General features: G+C 41.8%; 1 protein-coding gene across 7 annotated transcripts in view; it reads left to right on the top strand.

Annotated features, from left to right (window-relative positions):
- Nucleotides 1-23,977, top strand: part of LOC147102654 (splicing factor U2AF 65 kDa subunit-like) — a 39,577-nt gene that overhangs the window by 6,076 nt on the left and 9,524 nt on the right. Inside the window, exons 2-10 of one of the 7 annotated variants that reach the window (XM_085963346.1) lie at nt 5,507-5,693; nt 8,039-8,142; nt 8,294-8,445; nt 11,662-11,778; nt 12,632-12,737; nt 15,746-15,825; nt 17,969-17,986; nt 21,002-21,124; nt 23,248-23,334. In XM_085963346.1, the coding sequence (XP_085819472.1) occupies nt 5,507-5,693; nt 8,039-8,142; nt 8,294-8,445; nt 11,662-11,778; nt 12,632-12,737; nt 15,746-15,825; nt 17,969-17,986; nt 21,002-21,124; nt 23,248-23,334 (974 nt within the window). Of the gene's footprint in view, nt 1-5,506; nt 5,694-7,450; nt 7,755-8,038; nt 8,143-8,293; nt 8,446-11,661; nt 11,779-12,631; nt 12,816-15,745; nt 15,826-17,968; nt 17,987-21,001; nt 21,125-23,247; nt 23,335-23,977 lie in introns of those variants that run through there. The other 6 variants (XM_085963343.1, XM_085963341.1, XM_085963348.1 and 3 more) reach the window with 6 other exon arrangements.

Here is a 23,977-nt window from a genome sequence, read left to right as displayed (position 1 = left end):
ACAGGAATTACTGGGCCAATGCAACTGTATTGGACCCCAGGCTCCCTTGTGAGAAACTCTACAGCAGGTCATCAAGTCAATTCATTGTTTAACGTTAATGATCTTTGTTTCTCCGTGGACCCCAGTGTGAAAGTTACTGATTTATGATGACGCAAAAGTATTGAAACCATCTTTTTGCAGAAAGAATGCTCATTTGTCAAAATGTTATTTTTCATCTTTTAAAAAAAGAAAGACTTGCAATTCTATAGCGCCTTTCATGACCTCGGGACATTCCAAAGTGCTTTACAGCCAATGAAGTTTTAGTGATGTCCAGAGCTTGAGCATGTAGAGTTCAGTAATTTGAGTAATGGGCCATAAGCAGAACTAAAAATGAGACAAAATTAAAATGCAAGTGCAACATAAATGTAAAACTCTGAACATAAATGAGTAGCTCCTAATTTCAACCGACAGATCATTGCTTACTATGGTTCCTATTACATAAGAATCACGTTAACACTGTGCACACAGCTACATTGAGGCCACAGTCCCATTTTTTTTTTTAATTAACCCATAATAACTAGTGTAAATTTCACCTGAGCAAAGTACTGAACAGTTGAAAGGAGATGATGTTTCTTTCCCTCCCCCAACTAAAACTCTGACTGGGGATGGGGGGGGGGGGAGCGGGGGTAGAGAGAAGAGAAAGGAGGGAGATAACTAACTGGGAACAGATGCCGACAGGAAGAGAAATACAATGAGTAAAGGCAGATCTATATTCTGCATATGGATATTTTGGACCTTACTGTTGCTGCAGTAAGATGGGCACTGTGACAGCAGGTGAGCAGTGGTTATTGCTACCAATGTCATCGGGGCTGCAAAATACCCAGATGCTGGTGTTCCAAATAGAGGGTTTCAGCTAGGGTTGCAAAATTCTGGGAATTTTTAAGAGGAAACTTTCCTTGGGAATTTATGGGAATTGAGTTTTTTTGCACACTGATGGTTTTTGTCTCTGACCCTTATTATCTTTGTCATCAAAATAGACATACTGTTCCATACAAATAAAAACAGGCTTTCAAAACTTTATTTAGGTTATAATTTTGAACTTTATTGAACCCCCACAAAAAAGACCCATCTAAAATAAAATAAAAAGAGCGTCAGCTTATTTAGCCTGTAATTTGTCCTTATTTTGTCCCTTTGAGTCTTCTACTCATGAGTCTTCTGAGTCTTCTACTCCTCATTGCTCCTCCTGATTCTCTGACTCTGGCTCTGACGTGTCCATTTCCTCCTCTGTCAGTGTCTAGCTGTGTGGTGGACACTTCTGTATCTGGCTCAATAAGTTGTAGGTTCGCCCGGATAGCCACCAGTTTCTCCACTCTCTTGTTAGTCAGCCTGTTGCGCACCTTTGTATGCGTATTCCCAAAAAGTGACCAGTTTCGTTCAGAGGCCGCTGATGAAGGTGGGATTTGGAGTATCACCGATGCAATAGGTGACAGGGCCTCAGATGCACAAAGTCCCTTCCACCAGGTATGTGCACTGATATGCTTGCATGATTCCCATATCCCATCCCCATTCCAAAGACCTTGCTTGGTAGAGAACTTTGCCAGACTTCCCAGAACTTTGCCCACATCCAGATTGAGATGGTGTGAGAGGGTAGAAATCACACTAAGCGCTGTTGATCTGTTCTCCAGAAAGTATTGGTCTCCCAACATGCTTTGGGTCCAGCATGTATGCTGCAGCATGAATCGGCTTGACACAAAATTCTTGACGCGTCTGTATGAATTGAACAATTGCCTTCTCTGCTTTGAGCAGCAGGGATGTGGGTAGGGCAATGCTGATTTGTTCTTTTAAATCAGTAAAAAGCCTGAGAACATCTGACAAGACAGCGTCATCTCCTTCAATCTGAGCAATTGCAGATGCTACTAGTGAGAGTAGTTTAAGGCTGCTAACCACTCTCTCCCAAAACACATCATCCAGCAGTATTTTCTTGATGGTGGTTTCCATATCCCCAGACTGGGATATTGCCATTTCTTGCAGCGACTCCTTACCCTCCAGAAGGCTGTTGTACATTATGACAACACCACCCCATCTAGTGTTGTTGGGCAGCTTCAGTGTGGTGTTCTTGTTCTTTGTCATTTGCTTGGAGTTGTAGGTTGCTGCAACTACCTGTTTTCCCCTGACATACTTAACAACTTGCTTGGCTCTCTTGTACAGTGCTTCCATGGTTCTCAAACCCATGATGTCCTTGAGGAGCAAGTTAAGCCCATGAGCTGCGCACCCAATAGACGTAATATGAGGGTAGGCCTCCTCCACTTGAGCCCAAGCAGCCTTCATATTCGCAGCATTGTCAGTAACTACTGCAAAGACCTTTTGTGATCCAAGATCGTTGATGACCGCTTTCAGCTCATCAGAAATGTATGTGCCTGTGTCTGTTGTCCTTCGTGTCTGTGCTCTTGAAGAACACTGGGAGAGGAGTGGAGATGATGTAGTTTATGATGCCCTCCCCTCGTACATTTGACCACCCATCTGAGATAACTGCACCACAGTCTGCCATCGCTATCGTTTCTTTGAGCTTTCCTTGGACTCTGTTATACTCAGCCTCCAGCAAATAAGTAGACAAAGCATGTCTGGTGGGAGGACAGTATGCAGGGCGAATAACATTGAAAAATCTCTTCCAGTACACATTGGCTGTGAGCATGAGGGGTGAGCCTGTTGCATATACAGCTCGAGCAAGGCACTCATCTGCATTCTTCTGGCTGTGGTTATCCATTGTATCAAAGAACCTTCCAAGTGGGCCAGGAGTTGCTGATGATAAGGAGCCTGATGCTGAATGAGAACCATCATCTTCTTGAATGGAAGCAGAGGAACTCTGGGCTGACTGCTGTGAGCTTTGAGTGAAGTTGCATTTGGATAAATGCTGCTGCATCTTTGTGGCATTCTTTACATATGGCTTTCTACAGCGTTTGCACATGTACACAGTCTTTCCATCTTTAATGCCTGGGGTAAAATGCTTCCACACATCCGACGGTAAACGTGGCATTGTTCTATGCAGAGAAATAAAGGGCATTCATCTCTGTCGAACTGCGGTCGATCAGCACGATTGCAACAGGGTGAGTACATTTTTGCTGATGCTCCATGTGATGGAAGCATGACCTGTACACACATGACGCTACATCACCAATAGTGTATTATTTTGTATATTTTAAATTGAAGGACAACAGAGTTCAACAAGTAACTGGTTTATTTAGTATAAAGTCTGATTTACTTACTGCATCATCACAACATCAGCAGAAAACAAAATGACTTCCCTCAGGACCCCTAACCTGGATCTTAAAAAAACTATAGCAGTCTTACAGATGCCTGCAGGCCAATCACAATTCGATATGCAAATATTACAAAGAGGGAGCTAATCGCTCATCCAACCAATCAGGACACATTTGTTCACAGTCACACACAAAACTTGTAATTATTAAAACAAGCCAAGTAAGAAGATAAACATATATTGATTAAGAAATTCCTTAATAATTAAGATTCCATCTCTGTTAGTAATTTTAAGAGAGGACCTGTGGGGGGGGAAAAAAAAGAAAGAAATACAAAAAAAACAATATTATGCTAGCATGTGCTTTTTTGGGCAAAATTCCCAAGCTAAACTTCCCGTGGAAAATTTACCGGAAACTTTCCACCCCTTTGCAACCCTAGTTTCAGCATTATCACCCGGCAGGTCAGGTCTTTGTTTAAGCTGCAAGCTCAGCATATAAATAATGAATCATAGAATGTACAATGCAGAAGCAGATTGGGTGGCCCGTCAAGTCTGTGCCAGTGTTTTTATCCACATGAGCCCCTTAGTCTAATCCCACTCTGCTGCTGTAATATGCCTAGTTTTCAAGCAACTAATTCTATTTTTTATGACCTGTGCTTCAACAATGGTTTGTAGCAGAGAATTGTACATTTTAACCACCCTGTGCAAAGAAATGTTTTCTAATCTTTCAATTTTTGTGATTCTAAAAATTTTCCCGTATCGTTACCTTCTCTCAGATTTGTGTCTATTTCTCTTTATCATAACCTTGAAGACCTCTTTATCATCCTTCAGTTCTAGTGGAAAAAAGCCCTGACTTCTCAAGTCTGTCTTCATAACTGTTGTTCCTCATCCCCTAGTAAATTTACATTGCTTTTTCAATCTTCCTACACTGGGGCAGCCAATACTGCTTCTGGGGCTCAACTATTACTTTTATATTCTATGCCTCTAGATACAAAACCAAGGATTCCACTTGTCTTTTTATGGCCTTACCTACTTGTGCCGCTGCCTCGTGTGACCTCTATCTGCACACATGGGTGTTTCTGATTCTCTATTCCATTTAAAATCTTACCAGTTAAGATGTATTTCCTTTCCCAATTTTTCTACATTACTGAATCTGCACATTTTACTACCCTGCCCTTGTGCAGTCTTTTCACAATTGAAAGTGGAGAGCTCAGGCCTATAGTCCAAGGCACCATCAAAATTAAAAAGAACGATGAGCTAAATTGAGGTGAAGCAAAATTAGGGTTTGAAATCCGATGATATTTAAAGAAAATTGGCAATGTGGCTTTATTATAAATGGTATCATTAAAATGACATGTCGGTATAACAAAATAATGTTTCATGTTAGAGTAAGAGTTGCTTCGTCAATAGAATAACTTTGGATTTGAATTTAGATTAGTTGCTATTGTTGAATTAGAAAATCTTCACATAACCAGGGCTCCCTGGAATTCTGATGTGAGGAGCGAGAGTGATAGCAACTCTTGGAAGCATCGCAGTAATAATGTATTGTCTGGCTCTTTAATTTTACATCTCTAAGCATATATACTCACCCCCTGTAATGATGCTGCTGCATTCACTAAAATGTGGTGGAATTAGTTCTTATTTATTTGAGCTGTGTGCTTTATGCACTTAGTTTCTAGACAAATTGGACCCTCCAGCCTGGGGAATATTCATGTGTCAGACCATTTGACTCCTATGATTGTTCATCTTGTATTTATACAAGTGGTGTTTTCAACTTTCAGTAACTTCTCAGCACTAAAGTATCTGTCCTTGGCACAAAAAAAGTAAACGAGATGATGTGGAGGCTTCTGCCAATGCTATTATTCAGGTAGTCACTGGCAGGTGTGACGAGTGAAACTTTCTATACACTGCCCCAGCAATGTGTCCTAACAATTCTCCTCCCGTCCCCTTCAGAAGAGTACTTGTGCTGCACTTGTGTGATGTGGCAAATGTGTCAATCATCCATTTTGGAGTGAGTGTGATTGACCATTTTAGTACTTAATTTGGGAAATTTTGCCTTGTGATGTTTCCCCAGTAGAATCAACTGAGGCTACCCAAACTCAATCTCACTTCTGGGGGTATTTCTAAGTGTGGGTGATGGTGTAAAACGGGCGATATTGAATTAGCTGCCCCCTGTAAACAGCACGCCCGATTTATTTATTTTTTAAATGTTTTCCTTTCCATTGCGTGCTAGACTCGTGACCCAATCATGAATTTCACTGCCTTTATTTCTAGAACGGGAAAAGGAACGCCACAAGAAGAAAAGTCGAAGCGTTTCCAGAAGCAGGAGCCGGGATAAAAAACGGAGAAGTCGAAGCAGAGACAAGCGCAGCCGTAGTCGGGACAAAAGGAGCCGAAGTCGAGGAGGGCGAAGCAGAAGCAAAGATAAGCGAAGCACTTCACGAGAGCGGAAGCGTCACAGGTAATTTGCTGTTTCTCAAGCGTTCTCACCCAGTGTGTAGCACGTCAAGAGTGTCAGTACAGAGTGCTGATGTCAGCTATGCCATCTTGAGAGGCACTTTGCAAAGGGCAGGTGGCTACCACGAAGAAAGGATAAATAATGAGATGTCAGTGTTGCTGGCAGCCAGCATGGAAGTGGACTGGAAGCAGGTCGGCTGCTGGCAGTGCACGACCCAGAGTGAAAATGGGAGGATTTGATGAGCTCACAATTTCCAGTAAAAATTCAGACCCCAAGAAACTCTTCCCATTTTAAATTTAGTCCTCTTTAGTTTTGCTATTTGGGATTAAGATTTGTTTTAAAGCTTGTCATCCAGTTTTGAATGTTGACTATCGATCCAAGTGATCTAGATGTTACCCCTCCTGCCAGGAACAATACTTGTTTAACGCCCTTCGTTTTCTTCCTCTGTCCGGAAGGTGCAGGCTCACGTTGGAGTACAGTTCCACGCTGCACTCTGGTTCCGTACCTAAACACCCCTGTGATGAGGCATTACAGCCAAACCTGATTGTTTTCACCCACTCAATGCCAGTGCAGAGTGCTTCTTATATACCCAATTTCCATCGCAGCAACACTTGCGCATATAATCAGACGACTGGCTCATCTGACATCATTTCAAGAAACTGGGCAGCTGTCCAGTGGGTTGTCTGCATCTTTCTAGGTCTCCTTTTTGATTACACTTAAAATTCACCTGGAGCCAAAGCAGAACATGACACCCTACAGGTATCATCTTTAGACAAATCTGGGAAGAATTTTCATGCTGTTGGATAGTTTGTTCATCCTTCAGAATATGTTACCTTCTTGAAGGAAAGAATCTGATTGCTGTTGACCACTATCTTCTAGTTTAAAATCATAGAATTTTACAGCACTGAAGGAGGCCATTCAGCCCATCATGTCTGCACTGATTCTTTGAAAAAGCTATCTAGTTCCATTCTACTGTCCTTTCCCCATACCCTTTTAAACATGTTTCTGTCTGATGGCAACTATATTGGCCCAAGATTTAAAGTAGTGGTTCTAGGAACAGAATGGAGTTGAGAACCCTGACAAGTTGGGAGGTCTTGGGTTTTTATCTCATTGCCTTGAGTCCTTCAACAGAATCAAGCAGGCTCAGGCTCCAGTTAGTACTGCTAACCTTGGTAAAGTATAATGCTCTGGTCCAGAAACAATTCCTGTATCTCCAGGTCAATGACATGATGGTACTGGGGTACATAAGGACTCAAGGAGCAGCTCCTGGGCACTGGAGTCAAAACAAGTTTGTAATCTTCTTGCCCTGCAACAATGTGACCGCTGACTCCCAGTCAATCCTCAGTGCACCCTGACGTGATGGTGTACTCAGACGAAGGTGATTTTATATGATCGTGAAATCTGGGATTATCCCATGGTGGACCTGTTACTACAACAAGCAATTGCCACTTTGTTTATTACAGGTACAGGGCAGACTAGAGGTTAGAGAGTCTTTATTTTGTGTGGAAATAGGTGCTTGTGTTTGTAGAAGAGTTACTGAAGACTCTGATGGGTAGAAGAGTCAAGATAGTTGCCGTTCAGCTTTGGCCAGGTAACGGTCCTGACACCACCTTTTATCACGTTTGATGAGGATGTCTGAGTAGAAACAGAGCTATATATAGTCCAAAGGGAGAGAGATTTGAGTGAGTAAGCGCTATTGAGAAACTGAGATGACTGATACAATTCTCATATTGCAGCACCGGCTCTCATTAAAACGATTGAAAGAAGCGGACCTGAAGATGGTCACGGTATTGGGAATTCTGGAGAAGGGATGGACCATATGGCTAAAAAATGATGGCAGAAGAACTCGGCAAGATAGCCACATGGAGCGTTTTATTAAAACTTTTTTTTAATCTTGTCTACGAATAATTTGCAATATACTCCAAATGTCTCATTTTGATCAAGACCAGAGGTACATGGAGGATATGAAAAGGAAAGTTTTTATGATGCTGCCAAATATGGAAGAATCTACCTTGTTGAACTTAAAAGTATTCTGCACACTAAAGATCCCATGATGCCAACCTCGTAGGGGTGCATTACTTTATTCTATTAGCTTTGCTGCTTCTCTGGGAGGGGTCTCTGCATTTATACCATTTGTAGGACTATATGGGCTCTCACTGGGTCTAAAATGTCTCCATAATTTACCCATTAGTAAATTGGTCTAAGTTCTGTCGTATGAAGAATATTTCAAATTATAGATCGAAGGTGATCCGACCTGGTGTATGATATAACTTCTGATGTTTCAGTAGCATTCGTTTCCCTATGAAAAGCATTTGAGTTTGCAAGTTTTGTTTGTTTTCTCCCTACAGTCGGTCTCCCCGTCGCTCTCGCAGAAAGAAGCCCTACAGGTACTGGGATGTGCCTCCACCAGGCTTTGAGCACATTACCCCAATGCAGTACAAGGCGATGCAAGGTAGATTCTTCCAGTTTATTATGTCTGGTTTAATGAGAACTAAGTCAGACCATTACATGATGCTCTGGTTGCTGTAATGCTGCTCATCAGTGAACACATCCATATCACACTAAGGCAAAGACTGTGTCTCTCTCTCCTCTCTTTTTCTTAGCTGCAGGTCAGATCCCTGCCACAGCACTGTTGGCGACCTCCACAGTAGGTGGTGTGACAATCACACCAACACAAGTTCCAATCATTGGCAGCCAGATGACCAGGCAAGCCAGACGGCTGTACGTTGGCAACATACCCTTTGGTGTCACAGAGGCAAGTGCGAAGTTTCTAAATGTATTTTACTGTCCTCGTGTTTGGCTTATGACATGACAGCAGCTGAGGTTTTCCACCTGTGCTTGCCAGCCCATTTTTTTTCTACCCCCAATCCATTTTAATGGGTATTTTAAATTGCGGGATGGCGAGTGCAGAAGTTGGAAAAGCCCAGCACGGGCTGGGAAAGAGAATAAAGATTATGCTCTGGTTTCCTGATCCTATTCAAGGCATAAGTTGAATAAAACAGCTGCAAAAATAGCAATCGGTGTAAAGGAAGAAAGACTCTTATTTATATAGAGCCTTTAGCGTCCTCAGGGCGTCCCAACGTGCTTTACAACCAATGAAGTTCTTTTGAAGTGTAATTGCTGTTGTAATGTCGGGACCACAACAGCCAATTTGCGCACAGCAAGCTCCCACAAACAGCAATGTGATATTGACCAGACAATCTGTTTGTGATGTTGGTTGAGGGATAAATATTGACCAGGACACTGGGGAGAACTCCCCTGCTCTTCGAAATAGTGCCATGAGATCTTTCGCGTCCACCTGAGGCAGCAGGTGGGGCCTCGGTTTAACCTCTCATCCAAAAGGCTGCGCCTTCGACATTGCAGCACTCCCTCAATACTGCAACGGAGGGAAGAATATCTGGTACTAAAGTTATACCCTGGCATGGCTTTTTATGACCCATGATCTATGAGCATGAACTTAATGGCATTTTTACCTCCAGTTTGATTCTTCCACTGTCGACCTATACACCAGACACTATGGTACTTCAGCTATGAATGTGAACTATCAGCATTTTTCCTTGCTATATTCTGGCAGTTCTAACCATAACAACTTGTGTTTAACATAGATAAACGCCCCATGTGATTTAACAAAAAAAAACTGACGCTAAGCCGAAGGAGGAGACATTTGGAGTGGTGGTCAAAAATGAGTTACAAGGAGTTTGAGAGAACTTGCATTTATATAGCACCTTTCATTAGCTCGGAACTTCCCAAGTGCTTTACAGCCAATGGAAGTTCTTTTGAAGTGTAATCACTGTTGTAATGTCAGAGAAACAACCACCAATTTGTGCACGGCAAGGTGTTTTTAATTGTTCTTGAGATGTGGGCGTCGCTGGCAAGGCCAGCATTTATTGTGCATCCCTAATTGCCCTTGAGAAGGTGGTGGTGAGCCGCCGCCTTGAACCGCTGCAGTCTGTGTGGTGAAGGTACTCCCACGGTGCTGTTAGGGAGGGAGTTCCAGGATTTTGACCCAGCGACGATGAAGGAACGGCGATATGTTTTCAAGTCAGGCTGGTGTGTAATTTGGAGGGGAACTTGCAGGTGGTGGTGTTCCCATGCGCCTGCTGCCCTTGTCCTTCTAGGTGGTAGAGGTCACGGGTTTGGAAGGTGCTGTCGAAGAAGCCTTGGCGAGTTGCTGCAGGGCATCTTATAGATGGTACACACTGCAGCCACAGTACGCCGGTGGTGGAGGGAGTGAATGTTTAAGGTGGTGGATAGGGTGCTGATCAAGTAGGCTGCTTTGTCCTGGATAGTGCTGAGCTTCTTCAGTGTTGTTGGAGCTGCACTCATCCGGGCAAGTGGCGAGTATTCTGTCACACAGTTGAGGGATAAATGTTGGCCAGCATACCAGAAAAATGTCCATGTTCTTCGAATAGTGCAGTGGGATCTTTTATATCCACCTGGAGGCAGGCAAGGCCCCAGTTTAACATCTCCTCATCCAAAAGATGACACCTCAGCAGTGCTGCACTCACTCCAGTGCAGTACTAAGGGTCAGCCTAGATTATGTGCTTACGTCTCGAGTGCAGCTTGAACCCATGGCCTTCTGACTCAGAGGTGCGAGTGCTACCTCTGAGCCAAGACTTACACTTAAAGGTTTAGGTAGGGAATTCCAGAGTGTGGAGCTTATGTAGCCGAAGGCACGTCTGCCAATGGTAGGGCGAAGAGTGGGGACAAATGCAGAAGAGGCCACAGTCAGAGGAATGAAGAGTTTAAGGGCTGGAGGAGGTTCCAGAGATGGAGAAGGGCAAGGCCATGAATTTTAAATCCGAGTCATTGATGCACTGGGAGCCAATGTAGATCAGCGAAGTCGGATGTGATGGGTGAACGGAATTGGTGCGGGGCAGGATATTTATAAGATTTCCTGTGGGTCAGTGTCTTAATCATTCTGTCTTCAAAAGATTAACGCTTTGCTATTTATGGGAATAGGATATGGTGAGATTAACGCCAGCTACCTGTATCACGCAGCAGCCTTTACAGCTTTCCAATTTAACTGTTTACAAACATGGGGCTATTTGGATTCTCTAACCTTTTTTCTCCCCCCAAAAAATGTTCTTCCATGGGTCGGTGTGGTACTGAGCTGGCTAGAATTAGAATCCTTGGGCCAGAGAATGGAAATATCAGCCATGGTTTCTTCCAAACAACCCTTGCCAGAAGTGAGCATGTGTCTGGTGTCAACCACCCCTATATATACAGACACACTCACAGGATTGAACGCGACTCTAATGCTTCCTATGGTCATATAGACCTTTCAATACTCGCGATCTAGGTGAACACACCCATAGAATGGTACAAGTCACTACCTTTACCTTTCGAATAGATGCGATGGAGGGGACAGCTATTTGAGGTGTTTTAATGACTTTCAGCAGATAGGAATTTACCCCCAACAACATCATTTGTACAACCTGATTTACAGATTATCAGAAGGACTAACTTTGAAAATAGTTCTTAAGTGGGTAGAATTACAGGAAATTTCCTGGTATCTGGCACTGATGGGACTGAGCTGGTGCCGGTCGATCAACACTGCCGTAGAAACCAGCGCTAATGTTAAAACATACGGAGCTTCTGAGCTCCGTATCTAGCAACAAACCCTGTTGCTTAGCAACAGCTTCAAAACAGTCGGCGCAGCTTGCAAGCGTCTCTGTAGCTAAGCAACAGCTTCAGCTAGACGCTTGCAGAGCCAGGAATGGAGAAAAAAAGCAACAAAAAGTTATCTGAACCGACTCCTGACTTTTGCCGGTGGATAGAGCATTCAGGAGATTTAACCTCTGTTTAAATGAAAGTTTCCTGTACATGGGTTTAGTAGAAAATTGAGCTGTTATTGGTTGACATTTTAAAGTACTGATAGCATGTCAAATTGCTGGAAAAGTGCATATATTTGTGATACGGTGATACTCATGAACAGATTTTAAAGCGTCTATACCCTTTTTGCCCTTAGGAAGCCATGGCAGACTTCTTTAATGCTCAGATGCGCCTTGCTGGGTTGTCGCAGGCTCCAGGGAACCCTGTATTGGCCGTGCAGATCAACCAAGATAAAAACTTTGCTTTTCTCGAGGTAAGCCTCTGTCTTACAATTCTACCTGATTCTTTTTGAAACAACTTTTTCTTTGTCCAACTTTCCTTACTTTGAGTGGCGTAAGTTGTCAGTTACTTGAACGGAACAAATGTATATAAGTCCCGTCGTCCTTGATCAAGATCCTTCTATTTGAGATGAGGTCTGCTGTAGAATAGATTGTTTATTGTGCACAGCCTTGGGCTAACCCTTTTGAGGACATGCGCGTGTCAAAATTTAAAATAATGGATATTTGGAATGATTACAAGGCGGTAACCTAATTGGTTGAACTGAATTCCTAATTTGAACTGATAGTCAGTTTAGGGCAGTAACCTGGTATGTCACTATGCGCACGCAAGTTAATTACTGGAGGAAAACCTGTAGCCGGTGAGAAGAATATATGAATTAATAACAGTTGTTAAAGGAGTGTAGTGTATTTACTTCCTCATATGCTAACAGCTTATAAAATGACCTCTACTTTTTAAAAAAAATGTTTCATGTAAGAATTTCATTTCTTCCCATCTTCAGTTGCTTATTGCTATGTGCATGTTTCCACTAGAGAGAGTAGGCAGGCAAACTGCTTCCAAATCTCTGGCAATGCTGGTCTTGAATCAGTTGCTGTGCGGAATGGAAGAGCAGTCTGGATTGACTTGCCCCTCCCAGTTTCTCTCTCCTCCCTGTATGAAAGTCGTATCTTGTCGGAGGATAAAGCTGCTCTTGAGTATTTCTTTAGTTTAAGATCTGCTCCGTCTAAAAACACTGAAGCATTTTGTGCCTCTGTTTAATTGTCTGTTTGATCTGGTCGTGTTTTTTTCTCAACATGGTATCTTTAATATTGCATTGCTGTTCTTTTTAGTTCCGTTCAGTTGATGAAACTACACAAGCCATGGCATTCGATGGCATCATCTTCCAGGGTCAGTCTTTGAAGATCCGACGTCCCCATGATTACCAACCTCTGCCAGGCATGTCTGAGCAACCTTCTTTCCATGTTCCAGGTCCGTCAAAAAATGCAACATCTGTGTGCTGGACTTCCTTTGCAGGTTTAAGTATACTGCATGCATCAGATGTAATGTCAGGACACCAAAATGTTACTTACGTCAGCTATTTGTTGGCTAAAATAGAGAAAAAACGATTTATACAAACATCTTACCAAAAAAAACAAAATTAAACAAAATGCAGATACTATTGCAAACAAAATGCAAGGAAAGTCAGTGTCAGAACTCGCACAGCAGAATTATAATTCTGTGGATGAAAAACTCAGGGTGGCTATCTGACTCGAGGAATGTATGAACATTCTGAGTTGCAACCTGATACAAGGAAGATTATGTTGACATCAGAAATGACATTAAAATGGGTCAGAAAATGTTGTACAACACCATTCTTACCTAAAATAGTTTCCTCAAATACTTTTTTTTTGGGTGGGGGGGGTTATTTCCAGTGATCAAGAGTTCAGCCAAGAGTGCTTGAGCCTTGTGTACTGAGGCTCCCCTCTCAGGAGGCTGCTGACTCTGCCAGATTGCCATAGTAGAAGATGGAATGCCGTAGTTATCATGCTTGTGTGCCTGCAGCACTGATCTCACGAGGTGCTTAAAATGTCTGACTTGAATAAGTGCCTATGCATCTTTAGCCAAGTCGCTTGAGAGGAAATAATGGTGATTGTTTGGCTAAGCCCCTATTACTCGTGTTTTATTAGATGCTGTGAAATTAAGCAGTAAGTAAATTGAACAGAGATTCGGTAATAAAAACAGAAACTGCTGGAAATACTCAGCAGGTCAGGCAGCATCTGTAGAGAGAGAAACAGAGTTAACGTTTCAGGTCAATGACCCTTCGTCAGAACTGGAAAAGGTTGGAGATGGAACAGGATTTTATGCAAGTGTAGGGAGGAGGGGAGGAAAGAACAAAAGGGAAGGTCTGATAGGATGGAAGGCAGGAGAGATTAAAAGACAAAAGGGATGATGGTGCAAGGCAAAAGGAGATGGTAATGGAACAAGTTAAGAAACAAAAGACTCTAGATGAAGTGTAAATGGCAATGGCAGGATCATCAACAGCTGCCATGCGAGAAAAAAAAATTGGGGTGGCGGTTATGGTCTGAAATTGTTGAACTCGATGTTGAGTCCCGAAGGCTGTAAAGTGCCTAATCGAAAGATGAGGTGCTGTTCCTCGAGCTTACGCTGAGCTTCGTTGTAACAGTGTGAGAGGCCAAGGACGGAGAGGTCAGAGTGGGAGTCGAGTGGTATACTGTATTCGCTGCTCACAATGCGGTCTCCTCTACATTGGGGAGACCAAACGCAGATTAGGTGATCGCTTTGCGGAACACCTCCGTTCAGTCTGTAAAGGTGACCCTGAGCTTCCGGTCGCCTGTCACTTTAGTTCTCTGTTCCACTCCCACTCTGACCTCTCCGTCCTCGGCCTCTTACACTGTTCCACTGAAGCGCAACGTAAGCTCGAGGAACAGCACCTCATCTTTCGATTAGGCATATTACAGCCATCTGGACTCAACATCGAGTTCAACAATTCCAGACCATAACCTCAACCCCAATTTTCTTTTCTCGCATGGCAGCTGTTGATGATTCTGCCATTGCCATTTATCTCATCTAGAGTCTTTTGTTTCTTCACTTGTCCCATTACCAGCTCCTTTTGCCTCGCACCATCATCCCTTTTGTCATTTAATCACTCCTGCCTTCCATCCTATCACAGACCTTCCCTTTTGTTCTTTCCTCCCCTCCCCCTACACCTGCTTAAAAACCTGTTACATCTCCAAGTTTTTCCAGTTTTGACGAAAGGTCATTGACCTGAAACGTTAACTCTGTTTCTCTCTCTACAGATGCTGCCTGACCTGCTGAGTATTTCCAGCATTTTCTGTTTTTTCCAGATTTCCAACATCCGCAGTATTTTGCTTTTGTATTGGAGATTCAGTAATGGTTAATGGGTTCAGATAATGTTTAAAACGTAAGTCATTGGCTTCCAGTATTTAAGGCTTGGAATTTGAAAACAAAATGCTGCTTTAGCTCTTGTGGGGGGGGGGGGAGATACACTATGAAAAGAATTCGCCTTCACTTTTGCTCTTTTTCTCTTTATCTATTTTGGTTTTCCTCTTGCCTTTTGAACATTTATTTTTCCTGTTTCCTTTTGACATATTTTTGTCTACTTTTTTTCTTCATTTTAATCTCTTTCCATCCTCACCGGTTCTTAATCCCTGCAACTATTAAAGTTCACTCACTTGTGGATTTTGGAAACCTGCAGAGTCTTTATGTTCCGGTTTGGAGCAGCTGGCGCAGCAAGATTCTCCGCCAGCCTGGGAACGTGCGCATGTGACTAGGGCCACATTCGCAACACTGTAAGTCAGAAGGCTTTTCCAGTTACGCTTCTGCTTTCCTCTGACCCACACATGGCTTGCTTTTTTTTATTAAAAAAAAAGGGGGTGAGTTCATTCAAATTAAGGAGCAGAAAATAAATTTCCAACATATATGCTTCCTAAATGTTCCATATATTTTAATTAAGTTAACTTTTTTTCTCTCCAAGGCAAAACATAACCCAAAGTCCATTAACTGAACCCTTCCTTTGTTAACCCCCCCCCCCCCCCCCCCCCAACAAACATAAGATGCACATCTTGCACCCCTGTGGTTGGCTTGAGTCCGAGTGATGGCTGGCATCCATAAGCGTGATGGCATCGTGAAATCTGCAGCTGCCCTCGTATGCCACATGGAAGCAGATCATCTCCCTTGTAGGGTATAGCTCCTGTGTGTATCATTGCTCCATCTTCCAAATCCAAGTAGAAGTCTCCTGGGCGATGCAGACATTCTGAATCCCTTACCTACCTCATCACAAGGTGAATGCTTTGTGTGATCCTGATATTTTTTCATTTTTAAAACTTTTTTTGGTAAATGTGCAACATAATGACCCATACTCCCACTAGCTTTTAGTCCAGGATGTTTATATTGCCGTGTTTGTTTCTCTTGTCTCTCTCTAGGTGTTGTCTCCACAGTGGTTCCGGATTCTCCACACAAGCTTTTCATTGGCGGTTTGCCCAATTACCTCAATGATGATCAGGTAGCTATGGATACGACCCACTCGGAGAAAGCTGACAGTATTGTTCTGCTCTTTCTCCTCTTCAATTTCATATATCCAAAGCTGCACTGATTTGTGCCATTGACCAAACATGGCTGCTCTGATAGTTACGTTGCAGTTACTGACTGTTCAAGGTGTCAGCTTTCTCCAATGCGATTCCAAACTACTTTTTGAAGATGGCATTTTTTTCTTTATCACTAAAGTTTCTATTAGCCAGTGTAATTGGACCAGTCCTTTTACTGAACGGTTTTAAAATGAGATTTATATACAAGATCTTCCTGGGCAAATCACTGAACAAGGAACGTCTGTTATTTTACGGTGAAGATGATGGGTGAATCGGATTGTTGTTGCCTGTTTTGGAATCAATAATAGCGCCTTTTTTTTCTTCACTTCCCTGACCCCACTTTCTTCCTGAAATATATGAAATTGCTTGTGTGAAAGTGTTGATCTAATAAAATGGCTGGCTGAGAATTTGTTATCTAATAAACAAAATCACCATTTTTGCTCAAGCAAACTTCACTGACTTCCTTTTGCAGCAAGGGAAACAGCAGCTCGGACCGTTGAAGGGTGACAATGTCTTAAAGATCCAGTTCTGTAATACCAGCACCACAAACTAAACAAAAAAGTGAAATCCATTCTGTAGCAACATTACCGGCAGAGAACTTGCATCTTAAGAGGGCCTTTTCTTCCCCTTTGCAGGAATTTGTTTTTTTTTATTCACTTAGGATGTGGCTTATGATTTTCCATTTTAGTATTTCAATTGTTTGTAAATTAGTGTAGGTAATTTGAATTGTAGAACTTTTAGTTAGCCAAGGTGGCCTATTTTTTTTTTTACACAATGGTAAAGCTTTTTGTTTTAGCCCCATTTTCTTTTCACAGCAGTTCAGTTTTTACAGGTTTTTAGATTCCTAAACCGTTCGGCACATTAAGGTGAGATGCAATTACAGTCAATTTCTTTACTACCTTATGATATGTAGTGTTAAAAAACACTTTGATAAATTTGTGTAGTTCAAGCTTGGTTTTACAATAAAATTGCCTTTGAAGGATCATATCAAGTTGACTTACTAATTACTTTTATTAAATGCTCTTGATTTTTTTTTTAAGTTAAATTAAAGGAACGGGCAAAGGGCACTCGAGTTTGGGGCTGAAAATTAACTGTTGAATCCACTTGTGCACACTGACCAAAGCATCTTTTTCTTTATATATAAAAAAAAATGTTAATATTGCATCATTGACTTTAAGCAAGTTCTGAACCTTTTTCATCCCCAGACTGAACTACCTGAAAATAAGTTGCATATAAAGATAATACATAAATATCATTTGAACATTCCCAAAGGATAGTTTCATGCATGCCTGAAGCACTAGACGACCTCTTTTTGCAAGTAAATTCAAAGCTGAAAGTGAAGCTTCTGCACCAGCGGCCATATAAAGATCGGCAAACTAATATAACCTCTGGTTATAAACTGATGACTTAATTAAGAATTCTTAGATTTAAAGCCTCGAAGTCCTTGGCAAACACAACTCTATTTCACTTCTTGTAGAATTTGTTGATTGGCGGATGGAGAGCCGAGGTTTGCACTGTGACTGCTTAAAAAAAATACTTTGAATTTACTTTTCCATATGAATGTACTGGATCAATATTAATTTCAAGCCCTGATGTATGTGCCTTGGGTGAATACATTTTGATTTCCGTTTCTTCAGATTACTTTTTACTAGACACTTCGATTCTCCGTGCTTCTCGCAAACCTTGTGTAAGGTGCACATTCTCTTCCTAATTCCATGTTAAATATTTAATAGATTTCAAATATGTCTTGTAAAATAAAAACATGATATGATCCTTGGCAACACTTTATTTAATTTTTTTTAGCTATTTATTTATATCGGCTATCTTAACACTCACCTAAACTGGGGAGGGGGGGAAAAACAATTGGAAAAATTGATTATATTAAATCTGTAATTAATATTCGACATGAGAAAGTCTGAAATGCACGGTTTAATGAGAACAGGGAGTTTTGCTTTCTAATTCTAAATTTGTGAGCCAGTGTTATACTGACTCCTTCCTTTGTAGTCACTGCTGGTTGATACTCATGGCTCTTTCATTTTTGTTCCCCCACTTTGTCCCCAGCTAGGGGCCTGTAAGATCGTAAGTCTTGGCGCATAGTTTGTTCAGTAGTACTGATCTACTGCTGCCATGCCAACCTGTAAGACAAGGCAAGTAAGAGCTCATGTCCCGCACTCGGATACCCTCGGAGCCAGCTGCTCTGCCCTCAACTCTAGGACCTGCCCAGCCTTCCTGGGAGCATTCGCTGGCTTTGAGGGTAGACCTAAACAAAGAGAAAACAAATATAAACTTGTACAAATGAATAAACCACTGAAAGTAGTGGTGTAAGTAGTCCGTATAGACCTATGGTGTATGTGTCTGTAGGAGGTAAGACTTTTTTTTCTTTTTTTCTTTTTTTCCAACTTTTCCTATAGTCAAGGATTGTTTCAACAAGTTTTCTGTTTCTTTATGAAGATTTTTTTTTTTGTTGAGATATCTGAGCCTGTAGTTTCTCATTGGACTAAAATGCCTTAATTAACCCCTTGAGAACCATATTTACTTTATGCTCTTCGATATACGAACGTTTCCATCGCTTTCCAATCACTTTGAATGCTTAAAATGTCAAGATTTATATACCCCAAGGGCATTTCTTCTTCAACAATAATGCACATAAAATTCTACAATTGAATTGATGCAGGTAGTCCTCAATGGGTTAATCTCTTGAAGGCTGAAAAGACATCAATTTGCTTGTGTCTTTAAAAAATAACCCATGTCTGGAGTCCAGAGTTCTGAAAAACTTTAAAATGCCTGGATTCTATTAGTATTTTGGATACAGGAGAGAGGGTCCGAGAGGTGTGTGAATCCCAGTGTACACGGAGGAGGCCCCGAGGTGTCTGAATCCCTGTGCACTCAAAAGGACAAAAAAAATAAGCCTAGGCTTTGAGAGTTTAACGCATTTGCCTGAAATTTCTGACTGAGCAGCGGCGTTAACACATTTTAAAATAAATTGGTTGTACACGGTTATCCTGCAGCTTAATTTCAAGGCACTGGTCTTTTCTTCAAGGCTTAGATGAGGTAATTGCACCAAAGGTGACAACCCCTTTGTAATCATGTAATCTAGTGAAATGAAATTGAACCAGTTCTCTATATCCCATGACCTTTTATCCTCTCTACATTTTAATTTTGAAATGTAATAACAATTATGAAGACCCTTCCCTTTGGTTCTGGACCATGGGAGGGAGATTCTTTGTTTTTAAAATAAGTAAGGAACTTCTATGTATGCAGTGATTACTGGTTGGCATTTTCAAGTGTTGTGCAATTGAACGATAGTCTTTAAATCATCATTGTGTTATGCAGCCTGATAGCCCAAGCAGTAGAGAACCTCCCTGCCATTCATTCAGGTTGTTGATTAAGTTTCATTGTTTTTTTAGTTAGGCAGCTAGATGGAATATCTCCTCTTGGTTGAACTATTTCATGTTGGGAGAAGGGTGGCAGAGATAAACTCTACTCCCAAGTCCACCTCCCGTCAGTCAGTAGGTTGGGGAACAGTCCTGATGGCTGTCAGACGTCAGTGACCAGGGCCATTGCAGCTAAAGGAGGCAGCATGATTCCTTCTGTCCACTGCATGGATAGAGGATGTGGGTAGACCAATAGCATTGGTATCAAGTTTTCAGGTTTCAACTTGCCTTAAGAAAAATGTAGCCTCATTTACATGAAATGGACGAGTTTATGGAGTCGGGAACAAGCAATCCAGTGAAACCGAACTCTGGCCTCCAGTCAAACACTCTGCTTGGGGATTGCATGTGTATTTGTATGTATTCCAATGGGGTTGTTCACATTTTGAGTGGAAGTGCTTCAAAGTGTTAGCATTTAATTTGGAAAAGTTAATATTGATGTAGTTTAATGTTGGAGTGTGAAGGAAGAAATGCACAATGTTGGGGCCAGAAAGCAAATTCTTAAACATTGTTTGTTTGGGGGTGGGGGGGGGGTGGGGGGGGATGCTTAGGATTGTATGCCCTGTTTGAATTTTGCATAGTGCATGGTGTTTTAACATTTTCTAATGGTCCGTGCAGCACCAGTTGCTAGTGGTATGCAAACTGTTCTAGTTGTATGGTTTAATTCGAACCCTTGTTTGGGTCATTCACTGCCCAAGCTCCTGTGCTGCTTTTTTTTGATGCTTGAATGTCCTTTTGTTAAAATTAATAATCCAACTAGGTCATTGTTGCCCAATTTGTTTTTAATTAGCAGATCAGTGCAAGTATAAGAACAGGCCTACATTCGGATTGCATTTATACAAATGGGACATCTTTGGCAAAATCGCTGTTGCCTCTGAACCCAAGATATGCATCCTTGGTCCTTCCTCCTCTTCCTGTCTCCAATCCCACACTTCATCTGTGCTGTGAAAATCACTTCCATGAGGTTTAGCTAACTGATACAAAGATTTGTAAAGTCACTTAAGATAAGTAGCATTTTCCATTTCTACAATCAAGTACAGTATTTAGTTATTAAATTTGGTAAAAGCCTGATGTGTTAATGTAAGCTGGTCAGAAAAGAAACTTATTTTTTTCAACTAAGAGGTTGTTTATTGTGTAAAGGATCTCTTTTTTTTAAATTGGAGGTGTCTCTTGCTAGCACCGTGGGATTTATTGTGCAGGCAAGAGGTGGCGAACTCTTCACTTGCTTTTATTTTTAGTATTTGGAGAGTTTTGTTCAAACCAGAATCTGAAGGATTGGTGTTCTGATGTGGTTAAATGTGTAACTGTGCCTTGGTGCTGGCTGCTGCTTGTTTGATTTAACTGGGAATCTTTTCACCTTAGTGTGGGGAGAACTGCTTCCCTGAGTATCTGATTAAGAGTTGACTTGAGGCCTGTTCTTAAACTTCAGACTGTCTACATATAGCTGAATTGCTGATATTTGAAATTGCAATCACATTGAAGGTAAAAGAAAAAGGCTATAGTCTGTTGGATTGGCTCTTCCACAATGTATGCCCAGTACCTATAAAGAGTTTTTAATCCCAAACTTGGATACTAATTTGGGAAATTTGTATAGTATTTAATAGATTATTTTAGTTTTGAATAATTACTCATTCACTGTTGCACTGTTGGTTTTGACTTGCAGGTGAAAGAACTTCTGACTTCATTTGGCCCACTGAAAGCTTTTAACCTAGTGAAGGATAGTGCAACATCTCTGTCCAAAGGCTATGCCTTCTGTGAATATGTGGATGTCAATGTTACTGATCAGGTATGATCTATTCTATATTATTGGAATTGTACATGGCATATTTAGTTTATTTTAATATCGTTCAGATAGCTGGGTGCGTGAATATAATGGAAAAACATGGTTTGGATAATTGGAAAAATATATTGTTGACTCATAGTATAGTTAATAGTTAGCCCTTCATGTGCCACGAGTTGTCTCACCTGGGAGCATTTGGGCTTCTGGTGCGACAGACGAGAGAACTTGTGCAGTGAACGGTTGTAATTTGCTGCTGGGAAATTGACCTGGTTGTGTCTGTCGGTCTTCAGAGTTGTAGAATTCAGTTGACTGGGAGGGGGGAGGGTTCTTTGGAGCCAACTAGGTGCAACCTTTTTTCAATGGAGGCGGGAGCAAAAAATGAACGGTAGAACCTGGGATGTGCTGGATAAAAGGTAAGGAATATACTTTGAATGCTTTTTGAGTAAAAGACCATAGAATAGAATGTAACACATGGACAGGTCATTCTGTGGATTGCCTGCTTCTCATTTCTGTTGTGCATTTCACTTGTTGCACTGTGTTTCTCCTCCTTCCTCCAGTGGCTGCAATCACAAATTTATGCTGTTTGGTATCATTCCTTCCTTTCTGTCTTGTCCTGGCTTTTGTACTTTTTAGGTGGGGAAGCTATGGTTCACTTTAATTGCATAATCCCCACATCCTTTCAACACTCCTGTGGTTACTGGAGATGAGATGTTGAGCGCACTGTTGCGGGACATTGTACATCATGCATCCCACTCTGTCTCTTGCTTACCTTGTGCTTTGCATGCTGGGTGTCATCCTTTCATGTCACTTCACTTATTGCTTTTGGTCAACACACTGCTGCTTCAGCTAACTACAACTGGTAAGTTTGCATGAATATACTGTCATATATAATAGAGGTGGAAATCCTTATTTTGTAACTGGTGGTGCTGTTGATGCTGGACAATTTTTCAACTTGTGCAATCCCAACTTTTCATGGGTTTGAGTAAATGTGTAAAGAATCACTGGATCAGGTTCACCAGCTGATCAGGGATTTCCCCAACATCTCTTCCCACGGGGTACACGTGCTAACAATGCAACCGTTAGGAATAAGAAAAGGTCATTAGTTCCAACAAGCCCACCCTAACGGTCACAACAGCAGCAATTCTAGAACACCAACCTAACATGCTGCATGTAGTTTGTACACTAAATGTACTACTGATGTGAATGAATGTTTCTCAAGACAGTGCTGTTAATGTCTACAGCCAGTAGCTTCCATCTCTTAAGGCAGCGTGACTCACTGAGCACTGCAATCTTGCCTGTCATTCGCACTCTCGCACACTTTCATTTATTCTCTGTGCTGATGGACTGTGAATGCAGGCCCATGTACATGGAGCAGAGGGGGTCTCCTGTGGGCCACAGGTAAGGGGGAAGTGGACCACTGTCCTAAGAAATACCGTAGTCATTGGCTTCTAGGAGAGCTTGGTGACGGCCAGCCTTTTGGTTCTTACAGCCTGGGATCACATTGCATCTCTGGTTGCAGGCTTAAACTTCTGTGGAGACCAACACTCAAGCCTGTCAACCATAAGCATGATGAGTTTCATCAGTTTTCTGCTGGGTCTCCACCGGGGGCTTCAGGTATGTCTACTTCCTACCAGCTGATCCTTGCAAATTTGTGGAGAAGCCCACAGTTTCAGTTACTTGCTTCTTGGTAGGTTTTTTATGAAGAGCTTCAATAGGGAATTGGGGTTCAAAATGGGGAGGTGGTAAAATCTGAACTACAGAAAAACAATGTTTGTGGAAACCTGTAATTTGAGGCGTGCAATATAATTCATGCTCTTAGTGCTGCATTGTACAGTATCTGTGTAACAATGTGCAGTTTTGTGTTTTTCAGAAACCAGTTTTTAATTCAACTGATTCATTAGGACATTGGGGATGATTTGCTTTACGCGCTATGTATAGTGAAATCGTAAACTGGATTATAAAGAACATGTTTACAGCTTTGCTGCATGAAGTCCACAAAGGAAATCTTCCCCAATGTTGTGTCTTTAAAGCCTAGTATATATTATAATATTTGAAAATTGATGCAATTCTTGGACAGATTTTTTTTCACCAAACATGCTTCTGTTCTGAATAACATGTTCTCTCTTTAGGCTATTGCAGGATTGAATGGAATGCAGCTTGGGGATAAGAAGCTTATTGTACAGAGGGCCAGCGTTGGTGCAAAGAATGCCAATCCGGTAACTAACTTATAACTCGTTCGAACTCTTAATGTGGTGTAAGGAAGCTTCCCCTCCATTGGGCAGCTATCTCTTCTATTTGTAAAGTCAGCAAATCTGCTCACACTGTGCCCCTCCCCACTTCAGGTCTTTAAATTTTCCATTTGTTCAAATTCAGCACTTTTTTGCAGTAGTGTCGGCCGTGGCTCAGTGGGCAGCACCCTCGCTTCCCGAGTCAGAAGTTTGTGGGTTCAAATCCCACTCCAGAGACTTGAGCACACCAATCTAGGCTGACACTCCAGTGCAGTACCGAGGGAGGGCTGCACCTGAGTGCTGTCTTTCGGATGAAATTTTAAACCGAGGCCTCGTCTGCCCTCGCAGGTGGACATAAGATCCCATGGCACTATTCGAAAAAGTGTAGGGGAGTTATCCTGTGTCCTGGCCAATATTTTCCCTCAATCGACGTCAATAAAACAGATTATCTGGTTATCATCACATTGCTGTTTGTGGGAGCTTGCTGTGTGCATATTGGCTGCTACATTACAACAGTGACTGCACTTCAAAAAGTACTTCATTTGGCTGTGAAGTGCTTTGGGACATCTGGTGGTAGTGAAAGGCACTATATAAATGCAAGTCTTTATTTAATTTTCGCTTTAGTATCTTG

This window comes from Somniosus microcephalus, chromosome 21, assembly GCF_052327205.1.
Source record: "Somniosus microcephalus isolate GS21.2 chromosome 21, FLI_Smic_1.0, whole genome shotgun sequence".
NCBI classification, from domain to species: domain Eukaryota; kingdom Metazoa; phylum Chordata; class Chondrichthyes; order Squaliformes; family Somniosidae; genus Somniosus; species Somniosus microcephalus.
This window is presented reverse-complemented; position numbering and strand designations above follow the sequence as displayed.